We start from the raw sequence: 18,755 nt of genomic DNA, 5'->3' as shown, positions 1-18,755 counted from the left end.
GTGGAATTTTAAAGAATCATGGAGTGGAATAACAGCTGAGAGGTGCCACAAGTCGGTTGACTCCATGCCACACAGATATGAAGCAGTTTTAAAAAACTGTGGTCATACAACTAAATATTAGTTTAGTGATTCACAGGATTGCTAAATCCTACAAACAAAAACGTTTGTACAAAACAGTTTTGAGTTTGCACAGTTAACAGCAGACACTGCTATTTTTTAACACATCCCTTTCAACTAATTGCCCAGCCTTAAGAGCATGCATATCATGTATGCTGGGTCTTGTTTCTTTTCTGAGAATCTACTGCACCTACTGGTAACTTGTTTGCCACGTAGCAATAAAAAACATACTAAAAACCTGGATTATTCTGGTGTCACATTGTACTGCTATTATTTTGAACAATACTGTAAGTGTAAGTAGTCTGAAGTGTCCCCGTCTTTGGTACACAGCAATAACAAAAACAATCTATAAAAACAGAATTGGGAAATAAATGATGGGTTTTATAACCTGTAAGAGGGCCTCTGAAAACAGGAAGTGCTGTGGTCATTTTAGAATCAGGTATCACATTGGCCACAGAAATCTTCAGCAGTGCAGTTGAACATGTCTACTAGAGAGGATTCGATAGTGTGCGCACCGGCATGCCAGGGGTTTCTAAAGAAGAGGAAAGATAAGATAGTAAGTGAGGGATTTTAAGATGAAAACTAATCAGCAGTATCTTTGTATACAGAACAACATATTTGTTATATACATCTATGTATATAACATTTTTGAGATTAAGCTTAAATTGATCACATTCTCAGCATTTAGTCAGTAAACACTGAGAGAAGAGACCTGTTTATTTAATACCATGGTTTTACTGAATATTTTAGAAGCTCAAGTGGGTTACTTACTGGTTCGAGCTTTACAACTCAACCCTTTTCTTCTACAATAAAGAACATGGAAGCTCTGTAAGTATCTCTACTGAATTTCAGCTTTTTTTTTTAACGTGTGTAAATGAATTTGAATGGAATTTCAGCTTTACTCTACTTAGATTGTAAGTGTTCGTTTGATGTAATACACACGACTCTATGACAGTGGAACATTTTATCATGATGCGCTATTGGGTGTTGATAAATTGCTCCATTGTGTTGTAGAAATTGAAAGCAGCCTTTGGTTTCAGTTCTGTTCAGTCTTTTGCAATTGAAGTTCTGTGGGATGAGCAGATGGTCTGAATACTGATGTTTAGAGAGTTTTACTATATTATTGTGCATTACATTTAAAAAAAGAAATGTATTAGAAACAAGTGTATTATTATTATTCATCCTGGAAGTAGGGCTAGGAAGCAAATTGTGACAATATTTGATGTATATGACAGTATGTTCTTACATAGCATCATAATAATAATAATAATAATAATAATAATAATTATAATAATAAGTACTTGTACAATAACACAGAACAGGGAAAGTTACTGAAAAGTAATAATTTTTCTAAAAATGTTTAGATGTCACGCTAACTTACCTTAAACTGGCTCAGGTTGTTCATATCAAAGACGACCGGCTGATGTGGTTCGTGTATCATGTAACATGATTTACTCTTAACATGAAGAACAACAGAAAAATGATCTTGTGTACTTTCAAAACTGTTGTAATGGCCGGCTTAAGTCCGGAATCACATTTTCGACACAACCGCTCCAGAGTTCGATTTGATGCTCAGAACTCACGGTCTAGCTCAAAGTCTGAAATGTTATTCAATTTCATTCATTTTATTTGTATCACACTTTTTCTTTTTTCTTTCTTTTTTTTTTTATAGCAGATGTTGTTGCAAAGCAGCTTTACATATATAGATAAATTATACATTTAAAATTGATCTCTATAGTAAATTGATCTCTCGAGCCAATAAAGCAGAAATAACTCCCTATGATGATATGAGGAAGAAATCTGGGTTACACCAGAAAATGTAGTTATAAATAAATGTATTTGTATCACCATCTACGAAACATCAACCGCCTTCGTCCATTTCTCACCCCAAACTCGCAGCTGTTGTTGTACATGCTCTAGTTACCTCACGCAATGATTATTGTAACTCTCTTCTCTTTGGGCTACCTGACAAACTCCTTCACAAACTTCAATTAGTCCAGAATTCAGCTGCCCGTATAATTACTAGAACCTCCTCCATTGAGCATATCACTCCAGGGCCCGTATCCCTAAAGAATTTTTGTGCAAAAAGTGGCTCCTAGCGGCCAAATTCTGAGAAAATTCTCAGAGTCATGACGTTTTCTTAGAATTTCCCTTAAAAGTGACATGAAAATCCCAGTTAATATAAAAGCTATTCCTCAAGATTCCTAGCGCTTAAAAGGGCTCCTGAGGTGAGATCTGCTAAGAGCAGGGAAGAGGACTTTTAGTGGCTTAGGAGTTCCCCTAAGCAGCTGCACAAAATGGCCAACAGAGAAGGCAGGAGAGATGTCCTGCAAACACTGGATGACAGGGAATTATTGAGACGCTACAGATTGAATCGTGCAGGAATCATGTTTGTGGTGGATCTCCTTAGAGATGCAATTACTTCACCAACTCGACGCCACAATGCTATTACACCGGAGAAGAAAGTAATCACAGACATTGATAAAAGCTGAGCCGTGTTACCCTCGTTAAGACCACACTGAGTTGTAACGTTGTAACTTCATTAAGGACAGCCCCTTGAGATAGGCCATCTTGTTTTCAATGGGGTCCATATGGGAGTGAAAGTACAAAATATGCCAGCTAGGATATTAATATGAGCAAATAAGACACGAATCATTATTTGAACAGGGTGTAATGAGCTTAAGTTTTCACATATTTTAGATTCTAATGTTAGGCTATAACCCCTACAGCTTACTATTCATTTTACAGATATTTTCTTGAATGTGAAATATTATTTACAATTACAGTCTGCATAAGATTAGAGTGTATAATTATGTTTATTGATTTGAGGGTACATCCTTTGCTCATTATCACCAAACGTTCATTTTCATCAAACTTGTAGGATCAACCAATCACGGCTTTTGAAATGATGAGTCATACCTAGCAACGGGTCAACCACACCTCCTCACTAAGATAGGATTTTCCATCCATTCCTTGCTCAGAGTTCACTGAAAATGTTCTGGAATCACTTCTAAGCTAAAACTCCTGGCAAGGAATTTTTAGGTTAAGTTAGGAGCTCTCTGAGAGGATTCTCAGAATCTTTAGGGATACGGGCCCAGGTCTTTACCACCTTCACTCTCTTCCTGTAAAATATCGAGTAGACTATAAGATTTTACTTCTTACTTTTAAAGCTCTACATAATTGTGCACCACAATATCTCTCTGATCTGCTTCATATTTACATCCCGAAGCGTACTCTCAGATCTGTTTCCCTTGTTGTACTGTCTGTTCATTTAGCCACTATGGGGTCTAGGGCATTTAGTTATGCTGCTCCTAATCTCTGCAATTCTCTTCCACAACCCATACGAGAAAGTGGCTTTTAAATCATCTCTTAAAACTCACTTGTTTAAATTAGCTTTCTCTGATCAATTGTAACCTATTTAAATGTAAATAATTGTTGTTTGCTGTATTGATGTATTGATTTTATCCGCACCACTCAATTGTACGGTGTCCTTAAGTGCCCTGAAAGGTGCATTTAAATAAAATGTATGATTATTATTATTATTATTATTATTATTATTATTATTATTATTATTATTATTATTATTATTATTACAAATTAACCTTCTGTAACTGTGTACTATATGGTCAAAAAAGTGCAAATATGTAAAGCAGGAAACTCTAATTTTAACATGGTGTATCTTGTTGAATTAAAAAATATACATTATATATAATCTAAATATCGATCTAAATGTCATTTAATTCTGCTATTTGATGAAATTGATTCCTAAGCCAGTATCATTTAAGATTGGTGTGTGATTATGTGGATAAGCACTTGTCACACGGTTGTATACTGATATAACCTTTAGCAGTTTACAGTAGTTTCATTTCATTTAATTTGACCTCAGATTAAACAGTCAGAACTAATGGAATAAAAATGTGGGGTTTTTTCCTCTCTAATAGTCTGACCTCAGAGGAAAGTATTACCTTATTGAGGTAAGTATGTGACTTCAGCTTCTCCCTTTCACTCTAGCTTTCAAACACGATCATAATTACAGATGGTTTGTAAACTGAGTCGTTAATAATTTCCAATTATACTGCAGTCACAACTAAGTTAAAACATAGCTATAGCTTCGTGAGGCTTTACTATTTTGCGGTTGATGTTTAACAGGTCCAGTCCGTGCGTGAGATGATGTGGACTAAAAAACAAAACTATAGTTTTGAGCTCACTATGAAAAATGGGAAGAGGAAAGTCTTGGTGAGTTTCCATGCTGCCCTTCTCTGCTCAGTACTGTGTGTGTTTGAGGATGTGGTTCGTTGTCATTTGCCAGCAAGTTAGAAGTACATTAGATCAACATTCTTCTGTTTGAGTTCAGTGGAAAGTACCTTCACTGATGGTTGTATTGAAGACGGAACAGGGATCGCTGGTGTTTTTCTTTCTCTCAACTCCTACTTTATGTTAGGAGTGTCTGCTGAATGCAAACTGTGACTTCAGTACACGTTAGAAAAAAAATGCTAAGAAGTAAAAATTACCTTTTATTTAAGGAACATATGAATGATGAACAGGGGGGCATGGTGGCTTAGTGGTTAGCACGTTTGCCTCACACCTCCAGGGTAGTGTTAATTTCGTCACCTATTTTTAATTTAGTATTGGGCCAAATGTCCTTTAAGATTAGTCTTTTGTTAGTCAAGTTTTAGTCGACTACAAGTCTCGTCATTTTAGTCTAGTTTTAGTCAAAAGAAAACTCAAGGTATCTTAGTCAAGTTTTAGTCGACTAAAAGTCTTTCAGTTTTAGTCTAGTTTCAGTCAAAAAATTGTAGTCTTTTTTAAAATAACACATTAATGCTGTAGGTGTATGTGTGTGTGTGTGTGTGTGTGTGTGTATGTGTGTGTATGTGTGTATGTGTGTATATATATATATGTATATATAATAAACTATATATATATACACACACATACACACACACATATATATATATATATATATATATATATATATATATATATATATATATATATATATATATATATATATACATACACCTACAGCACATATACACACATATACACACACACACACATATATACTATATATATATATATATATATATATATATATATATATATATATATATATATATATATATATATACACACATACACATACACCTACAGCATTAATGTGTTATTTTAAAAAAGACTACAATTTTATAAATATATATATAATAAATTACCAACTTAATGCACGTTATACATGGTATTGCACCACCATTACTGATATTTGGAGCGATATTACATGTAATTATTAAACTTGATTCCCTTACATATACATTTGCTTTTAAGCCTAATAATTATTTTGATTATGATGTGATTGTGACGGGGAAGAGCTTTCAGGTTGGGGGTAAAGAGTTTTTTTCTTTAATAAGAAACAATATCAAGGCTATAAAACTTGTGAAAACTCCGCGAATCACAAAAGTATCAGTGAGAAGTTGAGAACACTCGTTTAAACAGTGCACACACTCGAACTTGACTGAACATCACATTTTTTACTTTATTGATACTGCTTTTAATCGTAATGTAAAGACCGGACATCGGGACATAAGCTGTCATGTACAATAAAAGCACCTGCGCAGAGACAGATATCATTTAACACTATTTTATTTCTTGATAACAGACCGCTGCTAACTATAACACACCGTTGCCATGAAAAACAGAGCGTTGCCATGCACACACAGGATTCTACCCGTAGAGACGGAGCGCACTATTTTCTTTAGCGGAAGCAATATAATTGTTCAGCGGTTTGGTGTTGTAACCACAGGCGTATGAGACATGTAAATTGAGCAACAGCGCGAAGCCGCAAACAAGTCGTAACAGCTGATGAAAAGGCAGAGATAATTGTAGACGGAAATGAAGAGAGATTTTATCTTAGTTTTTATTTTATATAAAACATTTTCGTCTCGCATTTTTTCGTCAATAATAATGCATGTTAATTTAGTCTTAGTCAGTGTTTTTGGACAGAGGTGCAGTCTTGTCATCGTCTCGTCTTAGACATGAAAAAAAAAGGTTGTTGACGAACATATTTCGTCTCGTCTCGTCTGACGAAATTAACACTACTCCAGGGTCGGGGTTCGATTCCCGCCTCCGCCTTGTGTGTGTGGAGATTGCATGTTCTCCCCGTGCCTCGGGGGTTTCCTCCGGGTACTCCGGTTTCCTCCCCCGGTCCAAAGACATGCATGGTAGGTTGATTGGCATCTCTGGAAAATTGTCCGTAGTGTGTGAGTGAATGAGTGTGTGTGTGTGTGTGTGTGTGCCCTGCGATGGGTTGGCACTCCGTCCGGGGTGTATCCTGCCTTGATGCCCGATGACGCCTGAGGCACCGGTAGTTTCGATAAGCGGTAGAAATGAGTGAGTGAGTGAGTGAGTGAATGATGAACACTCAAAGCTGGCAAATGAATAAATGTTTGGGTTAATGTTGATGTTTTTATTTGTGTGTCTTTACTGTGTATTGTATAGGGTAATTGTATTAATGAGCCAAGTATTCATTTAATTAATCTGAAGTATTTCCCAACAGGCTGCAGAAACAGCAGATCTCAGACAGCTGTGGATGTGCCAGCTTTTGCAGGCGATGAACCATCGTGTGTGTAACACCACCAAGCCAAACTCTAACAGGTAACGCTAACACCACACCGCTGTTACACACTGACACCAAAAGATTATTGCCAACATGTCAAAATGAAATGCTTTGTGTGTGTGTGTGTGTGTGTGTATTCACAAGCAGTGGGACTACATCAAATTCCAAGTGCAGAACTACATCCAGCCCCTGCAGTGTGTTCAGTAATGCTCAGCCAGAGTCAAGTCATACTCTGGTCATGAGGCATCACTTTGCTGAGCCTGTTTCCTATCTATGGTCTCCCAGTGTGCACTCTGCTGCTGTAATACCAACTGCATGCTCACAGAATTACATTGATGTTGGTATGTTTTACTGAACTGAGCTAAATGATTGACCTGAATTCTGTCAATCACTCTAGTCCATTGCATTGGTTTCATTTTTAAGAGTTTTATGTAATTGACTTATGGTTGAAAAGGATAAAGAATGAACAGCAGATATTGCGAACTCATTTCTTTTGCTTCATCTCCTCAGACTTGTCATATGCTGACAGCAGTCAGTGCACAGAGCATGAAGTCATGCAGAAGGCTGAACTCGAGAACGATTACGATGTCCTTCCTCCTTGCAAACGTTGGTACATTTTTCCTGATTCGTCTGATATTTGCTTCTTTAATTCTATAAGACTAATGTTGCTAAGCAAAGTATTGCTTCAATGATATTTATGTTCTTTAGTTGCTTGCAACATTTGTTTTGAAGCTAAGACCCATGCTTATGACCATGATGCACATACACATGTGGGCTTTCCCCGAACTGTTGCCTCAAAGTTTAAAGTACAGAACTATTACCAGCATTGCTTCTGTAGCTTTACAATTTCTCTTCACTGGAGTTGACCAGCCCGTCACTGTTCCAGCACAACAATGCCTGAGAGGTCCATGAACACATGGTGTGAGAAGGTTGGAGTGAAGAACTCGAGTCTGCACTGAGCCCTGACTTTAACTCAACCCCACTGAACACTGACTGAAACCCAGACCTCCTCACTCTTACACCATCAGTGTCTGATCTCACTAATGCTCTTGTAGCTGAATGAACACAAACCCACACAGACACTTCAAAATCTAGTGGAAAGATTTCCCAGAACAGAAGCACTTATTGTAACAGCCAAAGAATAACAGAATACATTTTGAAAGGGGAATTGAAAGCGCACAGGGTTTTGATGGGCTGGTCACAGCTTTCTAATTCCGAACTTCCTGTTTTAATATTAACACACCAAGATGCCTTGGATGTAGAGTGGGATTAGGGTGGTAGATGATCTTATATGACTACACCACATCAAACTATCTCTTTAATTAATTTACAACCACCACTTACAGCTCCAGTGCAAAGAAAAGACAATCTTTCATGACAAGCCAGCAAGGTTAACCTTAAAGCTTCAGGACAAAACTGAGCATGAAACCTTTGACATTTTAGGTGGAAATCGGAGTGTCAACAAAATAATATTTAACACAATCAACTAACATTAAAATATTTTATCTCAGTATTTTTATTCTAGAAAATCTTATTTACATTGTTTGTAAGCAGTATAATGTATTTGCAGCCCTACATACTGAGGAACCCATTTATGATACACCTCGATCAAACCGGCGTGTCAGTGAGGCAGAATATGGTATCTCTCATTCATCATACACGTATAAACCTCCCTCACAGCCAATCGCTACATGACTCCCTTCCTCAACATCTGCTTTTATCTTTGTTTCAGAAACGATCGAAAACATCTATGATGTCCCAAAGTACGCCTTTAGGAAAATGTCAGCGAATGGTAAGTGGGGGAAAAAATTGTGTCCCCTGTATAAGTCTCACTGTGTCCTGCTCTGTATTTTCATGTGATTTGTTATTCTCTTTGGCCCTGCAGAAGCCTCCTGTGCTAAAGAGCTTCCTGAGATCTCAGGTCTCCTTCATGAAATGATGACATGTTTAGGAGGAAACTCTGCAGACTTATTTAGAGTGACTGCTCCAGGAACCATCTGTCATCCTTAACACTAAAGACATTCAGTTGATGGACTTCAGACATTCCTGTACATACTAAAGAAGAATCCTCCATTCAGATGGTGCCATGTTCATGCTGCATAATGATTAGTTGCCTCGTCAAGTACTTTAAAATAAATAAATGCTATTTATAGAGCGGAGAACTTGAGACCACCAACAAAAAGCTGTCATTTACTGTAAGATGCTGTTTATATGTTAGAATTCCACTTTTATACATACTGCTCATGTATCTGGATGTTATCCACACAGATACATGGTTGAAGTGATATAGATAATGCTGTGTCTCAAGTAGTTCTGCTCCTCAGGAAAAGTAGCAGAATTGTACATAAATATCATGAATGATTTTGACTTCAAATAAAAACATCTGCTTACAAATTTTGGATCATATTTACAAAATAAAATGCACAACTGAACAATACACTGTGGATAGATGTACAGTGAGAGAATGCCCGTGACAATATACAACAGGAAACAGAAAGATAGTGATTTAAAAAAAGAAAAAAAGCATCATGCTAAAAGAATGAAATCCAAAACAGAACTGAAGAATACATGGTATAAACAGACAACACTTGAATATACAGGGTGCTCTAAAAAAAAAAAAAAGTTGACACAATGCAGTGTCTTCACTCTGAGGTTCCACAGAGAGCTGTAAGTCGGTTCTGCACAAATAAAAATAGAAAATGTTTACTTTTACATAAATGTTAGATTGTTAAATGTAAGGTCATTACTTTACATGACGACAGAATACCTGTAGCTGCCTGATGCTGTGGATAGCCGTATCATCCAGCTGCCGCAGATCAACAGAATCCATCTCGCTGGCCAGAAGCTGAATGCACTGTAAGCACACGAGCAGCTATCATCACATTTTGTGTTCATTATGGAATAAAACATGATTGATTCACGATTTACATGATTCATGATACAAATCCTTTATCTCGATTTTTCCCCTTCCAGCAAAACAAGGCTTCCCATTTTCCCCACATTGTGCAGTTTTGCTTATAGTGAAAAAGCACAAACCTCTCCGTTGCCCAGAGGGACGTTGATGACGATATCGTCCGAGCCTCCAGCGATGGGAGAGCCGTTCACAGAGATACTGTACACCTTCTCTCTGTGACGAGGAACTCGTACTGCTGGGGTCTTGGGCAACCTAGACAGAGCACAGACATAACATTAAGAATTTAGTATTAAACAAGGTGGCATGGAAATCACAAATATACTGGCTAATTTTATTATACTAATCTATTTTACTTTGAACGTTACATAACTATATGCCACGCCATGACCGAATTCTCGGCCCTAGAAGGTGTTGATTGATTTTCCACAAAGATAACAATCTTGTTATAAAAAGGTGTCATCGGCTCCTCAAAGCATATTGTTGGCATGATGGAGATTCTGAACAATGATGTTATTTAACATTTCATGAAAGGAGTCTTCACATGAAGTCTTCAGGATAAAGAGCTTTATTATTCCTAGTGTGTCAAGCTCCATTTTTTGTCTTATTAACGTCAAGAGAAAAGTAAGAGGGGATAGAGACTGGTGCCGGAATTAAGGTTCCTAGCGGCTATAAAGCAAGAGAGCAGAAACTTGCACGGTGTTGTTCCACAGCACAGAATGTAAATAGAAATGGATTTACATTGTTTTAGTCACCCCTAGCTGATCACACCAATGTATCCTTAAAAGCCCATTTATCCCAGAGTACTAGCAAGTCACGTTCCATCGTGAGAGACAGAGAGTCTTAACAGAAATTTACCTGGAGTCAAAGCGAGGTGTGATGAGTGGAGTTGGGCCTATGATTGAAGAATCCAAGAAACTTCTGGCTGGGGTGACCATGGGCTTCCTGGTGGATCTTAAGACAGAATAAATAGAAACTTTATTAATGAACATTTCATGTTTTAAAAGAATTGGGACTCTTTAATATATGTACACTCGCTGACCATCTTATTAGGTACACCTGCACATTCATTCAATTATCCAGCTTAAGATCAGAAATAAACATTCCCGGGTCTTTTTCACGCCATACTTCACAAACCGAAGTATTTCTTTACAGTTATCTGTAAGCCTGTACTCATTTTAGCCTCACATGACAGCAATGGAACCTGATTGTAAAATCCTGAGCTTTTCAGCTCGTGGCTGTTAAAATTGGGTAATTGAGTTAATATGGCCATCCTACCATATCTCCACTGACCACTCTCATCAATGAGGTGTCAAGAAATACATATTACTTTGTGTAAAGATCAGTAACTTCTGAAATACATCACCGGCATGTGACAACAACCATGCCAAGGTGGTTCTCAAGCACTTCTCAATTCCGGTATTGAATGTGAAGCTCTTGATCCGTTTCTACATGATGCTATGCATTCTGCTGCATTCAAATGTTTAACTGACTGGATAATTAAATGGGTTATACGTGTACATTCATATTGGAGTGACCAGTAAATGTTTGTATAAGCAAACAAGTAAAAATAAGTCAATTAGTTAATGAATATTTAACTTACTTTCTAATAGTGCCATTCTGCTTGCTCACAGAAAGCGCTCTGGCTTTCTTGGTAGTTGATGGTGCTTTCTTTTGTCTTCCCTTTGGTAAGTAACAAAATGACAGTTCACTGATTAAGTGTACAGAACTAGCAGTAAGATAGGAGACCCTTAATAGAGTCTACAGGTGACATGTTTTTGCACTGACCTTTTTAGTGGTAGACTTGGGCACAACATTCTCTTCATCCTCAGAATTTACACTGTTACAAGCTACAAACATGGACCAAAAAAAAAAAAAAAAAAAAACAACCCACACCAAATATGATTAATATTAGCATACATACAGCAAAAACAGAAGAGGAATAAACATTTTTGTAACAAATAAAAATCACCTTTTTTGGCAGATTTCGGTGGAATTGTATGACCCTGAGCGAGGGTGAGCTTCACCTGTGCAGCTTCCTCTTTTTGCTGCATTTGACAAAAGCATTCATTCAGACAAAAAAAAATAATAATTTCAAAACTGATCATGGTTCTCAAACTGGCCAGTTTTTGAGCTCATTTAAAATGATCAGTAATTATAATGTGCAGGTATCTGTAAATAATAACAATAATAACAATAAATTGTTATATTTATATTCATCACCACTGACCTTTTGGGAATACATTGCAATATATAGCAAATACTATATTAATTAATAATTTTAATGTTGCTTTTCTCCTGTATGATGAAAAACTACCACTGAAACCATTTCACTCCATCACATCACATGTATGTAATATGTATGTGGCAAATAAGGAACCTTGAACCATGTTAACCTAGCAAAATACTACACTTATAATTTATTTCAAATTGCAGATCTGAACACCGCCAGCATCAGGTGTAAATTTGAGAGTACGTTGCATGCCATGAACCTGTGGTCTGCTGTAAAATTGGCTTTTAAAAAGGCACTCAGAATAAAATAAAGGCTAAGAAAATTTTATAACAATGACCTGACTGTTTTAATTATCAATACAGAACTCAAACAAGTTATTACGAATAACAAATTACGACAAATCTCCTACGATTACATCCCCATCTCAGGCCAGAAGGTTGAGAACCTTAAACATAAATCAGACACACTTACCTTTGATTCATCCACTGCTGTTTGTGGCTTTTCAGAACCTAATGAGCACATAGAGGAAACATTTGAATTTCTTAAAACACACATGTATGTAGTACATGAATAAAAAACAACAGGAGTTGAAAAAGGAAAGAAACACCAGGTGATTAAACACGTACCACAATACTGAATCCAGTTCATCTGTCGAACTGCCATGGGAAGCTTGATCAGGGTCATGTTGTACAGGTTGTCTGCATCTTTTAGAAGGTTGTGGGTCCTTTCATTCAACCTCTTATAAATTGTATTTACTGTGAATGAAGAGAAAAGGACAGCCGTTTTAAAAATACACACACACCCAAGGCTTTCCTGGGAACAATGTACGGTTAATAAACTTACCTTCATCATCAAAATCGAGCAGAAAAGCCTCCAGTTTGGGCATCTTTGGGTTCTTTTTGTTCTTAGCATTAGTGGTTCTTTTTCGAGGCGCCATTTTTGTTTCTGAAAGAAAACACATTGAAGGTGATTAGGGAAGAAGGTGCGCGAGCTCACCGGCTATAAAGATTACACCTCATAATATCCTGTTTAGAGACGTATCGTGCATAAATTAACAATCATCAACATTCTGACATCGTTAAAGCTTTTCTATATTACCCGTTTACGTTGGTTTAATCTTTGTTGTTGCTTCACGAGCTGTTCTCACAGCAACGGCGGTTGGAAAAAGCTTTTCAAATTTATTTGCAGAAATGTATCAACCAATAAGCGGCCAGCTTTTGTGTTACGTCATTCGTACGGGGCGTCACGGTCCGTTCAATAAAGAGTCGATTCTTTAAATCAGCCATAAGGAGTCGAATCGACCACCAACTCAGTCAACATCTGATTTTGTCAGATTTTTCACAAATACACGTTAATTCTTAAAAGACAACACACCTTGAGCGCATATGTACTTAAAATGTGTTGTGTAGGTCTGACTCAAAATCGACTCAGAGTCGACTGGAACATTTATGGTGTTTAATAGAATATTTTAACAGCCATTTGAATCTGATTCATTCTCCGATTGACGACAAAAAAAAAAAAAACGGATTGACCAATCGCAGAAGAGATTACTGCAAAACGCTTTATGATGTTCGTTTTGGATTGGTGGGTTTTGCGGTACACTTTGCAATATTAGGAAGTACTACATGGGCACGCGCGTGATGAAGCTAAATAGCTTAAATAGCTAAAGGTACTAAATTATAGATATTCCGTTATTGATATAATGTAGCTCATTAAATTTATATTAACAATTGATAATAATGGTGATACAAATGTAAAGATCAGACCTGCAGCTGTTTTTAACCCCTTACCTATTTTTGTTTGTTTGTTTGTTTGTTTGTTTGTTTGTTTGTCTGAAAGTGTCATGTCTCAGCCAGCAGAATTACAGCTGCACCAAGAAGTTAGAAAATGCTTTGAGAGTGTTAAGGCGAATCAGGCTGTTTGGAAGGAGGTGCTTGAAGAATGTACACCTTTAGTGAGTTCCTTGGGGAACCTTATAGAACAGCTGAGGGCGCTGAAGAACGTTGAAATAGCAAATACACCTCTCAATGCTTTTCCAAACCTCCCAGAGCGCCTACAGTACAAACTCCTCAATGCTGTAGATACAGTCCTGAGGGAATTAAGTACGAAAGTGTGAGTTCTATCTATCTATATCTCTATCCATCCGTCCATCTATCTATCTCCATCTATTCATCCATCCATTTATCTATCTCCATCCATCTATCACCCATCCATCCATCTGTCTCTATCCATCCATCCATCTGTCTCTATCCATCCATCCATCTGTCTCTATCCATCCATCCATCTCTATCCATCCGTCCATCTATCTATCTCCATCCATTCATCCATCCGTCCATTTATCTGTCTCTATCTATCTCCATCCATCTATCTATTCATCTATCTTTTTGACTGTCTGTCTGACTGAATCTTTGGTTTGCTGTTTTCACAGGGATGCTCTTGGCTCAGTACAAGATTCAGTCTGTAAGCAGGTGTCTGCAGTTTTCAGGATTTATGAGCACAACTCCGACGTCCTTCCTATCAGCACATGTGTGGCCAGATCTGCTCTGTCACCATCAATCGCTGACATGCTGGAGTGGCTGCAGGATGCGGAACGATTCTATCGGATCCAGTATCCCAGAACTGACACTGTTAAATACTCATTACATTCAGCTCTTTACTTTTTACTGAAGAGTCAGTATAAAAAGCACATCACAGCAATAGCAATTGAAAAACATTCAGTTAGATTTAACAATTTTGGATAACAGTATTTGGATAGGCTAAGATAAATTGGCCAGTAGTTGTAAGTGTACACTAGGACAAAAAGTTGGGAAATTCAGAAATCAGGATTTTTTTTGTCAGGAATTAATATAGAGGAGGAAATTTTCCTCGAGGAGATCTCCACCAGCCACATAATAGCTGCTATTCAGTGTTGCATGGACTGTTGATTGAAAAGATAAAATAACTGATGCCATGTATTGGAAGCTGGATCTGATAAGTGTATTGGACATGAAGCCTGTACGGTGGTCCTTAACTCTATGTTCAGATACATCCAGAGGAGGAACCTGCTCCAGGAGCTGAAGCCTGGCGATCTTGCTCTTATAGAGACAGTACAAAAGAGATGGACATCTTTATATTCACATAAAGGAGAGGAACAAATTTCAGGTAATCCATCCCTTTCGAATAGGAACTTTCTGAAAATCTATTTATTAACTTTCGGAATTAACTGGATTATTTCCTCGTGCGTCGTTCAGTTAATTGTTTACATTGTAATTTACATAATGAAATTTTATGCTATTAATTTCTCATTATTGTTATATCTTTTCTGTTGTTTTAGATGCACTCTTTCAAGTGTCCTTCTTCATAGACTCTGAGTAAGCAATGCTTCAATCTGTGGATTTCTTCTCTTCCTCAGATATATAATCCACTGTCGCTCTGAGTCATAATTACTGGATAGAAACTCTGTAACCCAAGTTGGTGTATAGTGTCTGGAGCTTATCCTCTCCTATTACAACCGTTGCGTGAACTTGCTCTTTGTAGTTTACAGGAATCTGTAAACTACAAAGTACTTTTTCTTGTGAAAACTTCACGGGAGCATCACAGCATCCTCAGTCAATATTGTATTTCTAGAAGTACACAGTGATGATTGAGGATTTCTTTTCATCCGTATTTACAGCTGTAATGATTTTTTGATGTTGTGGACTTTGATACTATAATACTTTTTAATCCCATCATATATATACTTTATTTTCATGTAATCAACACACACTTTTCAATGTTTTTAATGAATGAATTAAAAAATACTTTATTCAATTAACCAGTTATCATCTGACTAATGACCTCTGTGTTTTGTTTACATCATGGACAAGATGTTTAGTTTCAAACCATTAAATTTTATTTTATTTTTTATTTATAAGCACACATTTCACAAACACGAATAATTTAAAATTGCAAAAATGTGCAGAGACAAATTGTAGGAATTTTCTTTTACAATCATCAACAAAGTCAAATTCAACATTTCAACAATTAATCTAATAAATAAGAAGTACATCTCTCTAGTACATTTACAACTGCACCCCCAATGAGTAGTAAAAAGTAGAAAAGCAGTACAATTATTCAAAGCCACAACTCAAACACTACAGGAGAATTATTCAGCCGTGTCTCCAAACTTGGAGACTCCCCATGTGTATTTTACATGACTGACCATGATGTATCTCCATTTAAGTCTTATGGAAATGCTATCACTGGCCTTCCACCTTAGACATACTCCTTAAGGGGCACACTGTTGGTGCTGATGGGTTTCGGGGGATCCAGTGGGGACGGCCTAGAATTAGCAAAGCTGCGGCCCATGTAGCCACGTCTGTAGTGTCCATTCTCGATGTAGGAGCAGGTGGAGCTCAGCACGATGCCGCTGATGATGAGAATGACTGCGGCCGCCCAGCCCAGATAGATGGCTTGGCCCAGCTCACGCTTCTTCTGTATAGGAACGTTGGGGTTATAGAAGTCCTGCACCACTGTGTTGGCTGTCCAGGACACGGGGATGAGTACACACAGGCCTGTTAGGATGAAGAGCACCCCGCCGGACAGCGCTATGCCAGCCTTGGCATGGCGATCATCCCCGGCGCAAGTGGTGCACTTCATTCCGCAACAGGACACCGTGCAGGACAGCCAGCCCAGGAAGATGGCCACGCACATGAGGGCACGGGCTGCCTGGATGTCTGGCGGAAGCGCTAGCAAGGAGTCATAAGTCTTGCATTGCATGTGCCCAGTGGTCTGGTAGATGCAGTTCATCCAGATGCCCTGCCACACGATCTCCGAGGTCAGGATGTTGGGCCCAATGAAAGCTGTAACCTTCCACTGGGGCAGCGCGGTCACTGCGATAGCCATCACCCAGCCAGTAACAGCGCAGGTGAAGCTGATCAGCTGCATACCCGTATTCACCATGATGCCGCTGTCTCTGTACCACCCGTCGGGCCACAACCGGGACGACACTTTTTCTATTGCTGCAGGTCCTGTTAAGGGCTACTTGTTTGATTCCTCGTTACTCCTTCCTCAAACTGCTCGTCAAGGTTACACTTTCTTTGTCCTGTTTGCCTTTCAGTTTTTCTTCAGTGAGTTCCTTCAGAAGAGTTAATACACTAACTTTTCATATGCTCTCTTTCAAAGCCTGTGCTGGAATTCTCCGTCAGTTCTTTACCATGCCAACTTTCTCCCTCTTTCTTTGATGTGATAAATTATTAAGAAACAAACCAGCGCTATTGTTTGTCACAAGTCAGCTGTGGAGAACTCGGTCAACAAGGTACCTAGAGAACCAAAGTTTTTATCACTGTATGGAGCAAGGCATGTGTTCTCGCTTGCATGTTTAAAAAAAAAAAAAAAGATCCAGCTTGTCAGTGGAACAATGTTAGTCTCCTGGTTTGGTGTTGCCTTACTCAGATGGGTTGGGTAGAGTCAATCTGATACCACACGGAAGAACCACTGAAGATGGATTTCATCCAAGTGACCATCTGATCTTCTCAAAAACCAAGCATACAAATTAAAACAAAAACAATCTTGAAATCAGTTATAACACACAGATCAGGCTGAAGATGTTCCACTGTTAAGTAATGAAATGGTAGAAAACGTTTGCCCACACAGCCTGGAAATGTCTCGGATATCCACGTGTGGAGAAGTAGACGTCTTTCCAGTCACTCCGTCTTTTGTGGGGATCCACTTGTGCTGAAGATAATCGTCGACAGAAGCAGATACGCAGCCAGGACTAGTGCTCCGGGCCACTTGAGGAAAGACAAAGACTAGAGGCTACTTTTCTGGACAAAATTGTGGCGATTCAGTCAGTCAGAAATGATCGTCTACTTATAACAGCCTTAAAATGTGTTCATCATGCCGGTTGCTGGCATCTCCGAAAAACAAAGCATTGGCCAACACCACGCTGTTCTTGAGAAGCAAATGTGCTAGTGAGAGGCAGAGAAACCGGAGAGGGAGGGAGAGCACATGGTCTGTAAATGGATCAATTAGCACACTAGGGCAATAGATATAGTCATATTACTGAGTTGTGTGAAGAAGAAAGAAAAAAAAGATTTACAAAAATCACATTTTGTTAAAATTGCAGAAATTGGTTAATCTTTGATTGTTTTCATAAGAGAATGTGATGGAAGAGGATGTGGCTTGAACAAAAAACAAAAACAAAACAGTAGTTTCTAGTAACATTGTTTTGAGGGTGTGTACTGTAATTTCCATCAAACCAAGTGTTTAATGTATATTTTTGAAAACAACTAAAGTTTAGCTAATATAAATGTTTGACATTTTTGTTAATACCTGTATCTGTTTTTCTAAATAGTACATATTACACTTTACAAATAATAATGAACAACTGTAATAGAACACGATAATTTCATCACTAAATACAAATTTCTCTAATTTCTTCCACTAGTTGGTTTCTTGGCTTCCCCAAATACAACTCAGTTGTATGTTCTCAGTTTTCCACATGTAAATATCAGTGTCTCGATTACTGAATTAAACATCACGGATACAAGATCCCTGGTTCAAGTTTCCTTTTTTATGCAGACCCTTTCTCCTTGGCAACAGTGGCCATGACAACAGAACAGGAATTGAAATGAGTGGGGAGGATCAGGTGCAGATGGGGAAGCACAAAAGAAGGCAAGGACATAACAAGGCCGGGACAGAGAGGTACAGGAGCCGGACATATTTACAGGATTATTTGACCAGAACTCTGTATCTGCCTAGTCCATGATAGCAAGACTGTCAATAACTACAGTTTCTACACATTTTACCCAAGGTTAAACTTTATATCCTCAATACTTATATTATGCTTCATTTACTCGTTTAAATTAATTGTCCCAGAAGCTTGATACGATGCAAAACAGACAAAATGGCATTCAGATTAATTA

General features: G+C 37.9%; 4 protein-coding genes across 8 annotated transcripts; 2 read left to right on the top strand and 2 right to left on the bottom strand.

Annotated features, from left to right (window-relative positions):
• The first annotated feature begins 540 nt into the window (after window positions 1-540).
• On the top strand, window positions 541-9,121 carry LOC113643999. Of its 4 annotated transcripts, none has more exons than XM_027148473.2 (10): window positions 541-673; window positions 868-945; window positions 4,059-4,091; window positions 4,267-4,353; window positions 6,668-6,765; window positions 6,875-7,068; window positions 7,238-7,333; window positions 8,298-8,366; window positions 8,460-8,519; window positions 8,613-9,121. In XM_027148473.2, the coding sequence occupies exons 1-10, from the start codon at window positions 599-601 to the stop codon at window positions 8,735-8,737; spliced, it is 915 nt and encodes a 304-aa protein (XP_027004274.2). In that variant the 5' UTR covers window positions 541-598; the 3' UTR covers window positions 8,738-9,121. The 4 variants fall into 4 exon arrangements, with proteins under 4 accessions (XP_027004274.2, XP_027004273.2, XP_027004276.2 ...); XM_027148472.2 differs by having other exon boundaries at window positions 6,872-7,068; XM_027148475.2 differs by lacking the exons at window positions 4,059-4,091; window positions 4,267-4,353.
• On the bottom strand, window positions 8,912-13,125 carry cdca8 (cell division cycle associated 8). 2 transcript variants are annotated; one of them, XM_027148476.2, is made up of 11 exons: window positions 12,970-13,125; window positions 12,715-12,816; window positions 12,498-12,626; window positions 12,343-12,380; window positions 11,611-11,686; window positions 11,427-11,488; window positions 11,242-11,321; window positions 10,497-10,592; window positions 9,764-9,893; window positions 9,495-9,581; window positions 8,912-9,405 (listed from the first exon to the last, which is right to left on the bottom strand). In XM_027148476.2, exons 2-11 carry the CDS (start codon window positions 12,806-12,808, stop codon window positions 9,370-9,372), a joined length of 828 nt encoding a protein of 275 aa, XP_027004277.2. In that variant the 5' UTR covers window positions 12,809-12,816; window positions 12,970-13,125; the 3' UTR covers window positions 8,912-9,369. The 2 variants fall into 2 exon arrangements, with proteins under 2 accessions (XP_027004277.2, XP_047664006.1); XM_047808050.1 differs by having other exon boundaries at window positions 12,978-13,111.
• A 31-nt stretch (window positions 13,126-13,156) lies between these two features.
• Window positions 13,157-15,679, top strand: c19h1orf109 (c19h1orf109 homolog (H. sapiens)). Its single transcript, XM_027148478.2, has 5 exons — window positions 13,157-13,540; window positions 13,711-13,983; window positions 14,300-14,479; window positions 14,894-15,012; window positions 15,185-15,679. The coding sequence occupies exons 2-5, from the start codon at window positions 13,715-13,717 to the stop codon at window positions 15,223-15,225; spliced, it is 609 nt and encodes a 202-aa protein (XP_027004279.2). The 5' UTR covers window positions 13,157-13,540; window positions 13,711-13,714; the 3' UTR covers window positions 15,226-15,679.
• Window positions 15,680-15,769: 90 nt separating this feature from the next.
• Window positions 15,770-17,854, bottom strand: cldn35 (claudin 35). The gene has a single exon (XM_027148477.2). The coding sequence runs from the start codon at window positions 16,789-16,791 to the stop codon at window positions 16,105-16,107; it is 687 nt and encodes a 228-aa protein (XP_027004278.1). The 5' UTR covers window positions 16,792-17,854; the 3' UTR covers window positions 15,770-16,104.
• Window positions 17,855-18,755: the final 901 nt, after the last annotated feature.

This window comes from Tachysurus fulvidraco, chromosome 24 (genome assembly GCF_022655615.1).
Source record: "Tachysurus fulvidraco isolate hzauxx_2018 chromosome 24, HZAU_PFXX_2.0, whole genome shotgun sequence".
NCBI lineage: Eukaryota > Metazoa > Chordata > Actinopteri > Siluriformes > Bagridae > Tachysurus > Tachysurus fulvidraco.
The sequence above is the reverse complement of the archived record's forward strand: the minus strand, read 5'-3'. Positions and strand labels throughout refer to the sequence as shown.

Excerpts from the sequence above, each read along its gene's own strand:
- cdca8 (XM_027148476.2), bottom strand. The coding sequence starts at position 12,808 with ATGGCGCCTCGAAAAAGAACCACTAATGCTAAGAACAAAAAGAACCCA. Across the intron at positions 12,381-12,497 it reads GAACTGGATTCAGTATTGTG|GTTCTGAAAAGCCACAAACA; the intron begins GTACGTGTTTAA and ends TGTGCTCATTAG. Across the intron at positions 10,593-11,241 it reads CAGAATGGCACTATTAGAAA|ATCCACCAGGAAGCCCATGG; the intron begins GTAAGTTAAATA and ends TTCTGTCTTAAG.
- c19h1orf109 (XM_027148478.2), top strand. The coding sequence starts at position 13,715 with ATGTCTCAGCCAGCAGAATTACAGCTGCACCAAGAAGTTAGAAAATGC. Across the intron at positions 13,984-14,299 it reads AGGGAATTAAGTACGAAAGT|GGATGCTCTTGGCTCAGTAC; the intron begins GTGAGTTCTATC and ends CTGTTTTCACAG. Across the intron at positions 14,480-14,893 it reads GAACGATTCTATCGGATCCA|ATACATCCAGAGGAGGAACC; the intron begins GTATCCCAGAAC and ends CTCTATGTTCAG.
- cldn35 (XM_027148477.2), bottom strand. The coding sequence starts at position 16,791 with ATGGTGAATACGGGTATGCAGCTGATCAGCTTCACCTGCGCTGTTACT.
- LOC113643999 (XM_027148472.2), top strand. The coding sequence starts at position 599 with ATGTCTACTAGAGAGGATTCGATAGTGTGCGCACCGGCATGCCAGGGG. Across the intron at positions 946-4,058 it reads ATAAAGAACATGGAAGCTCT|TCTGACCTCAGAGGAAAGTA; the intron begins GTAAGTATCTCT and ends CCTCTCTAATAG. Across the intron at positions 6,766-6,871 it reads ACCAAGCCAAACTCTAACAG|CAGTGGGACTACATCAAATT; the intron begins GTAACGCTAACA and ends TGTATTCACAAG.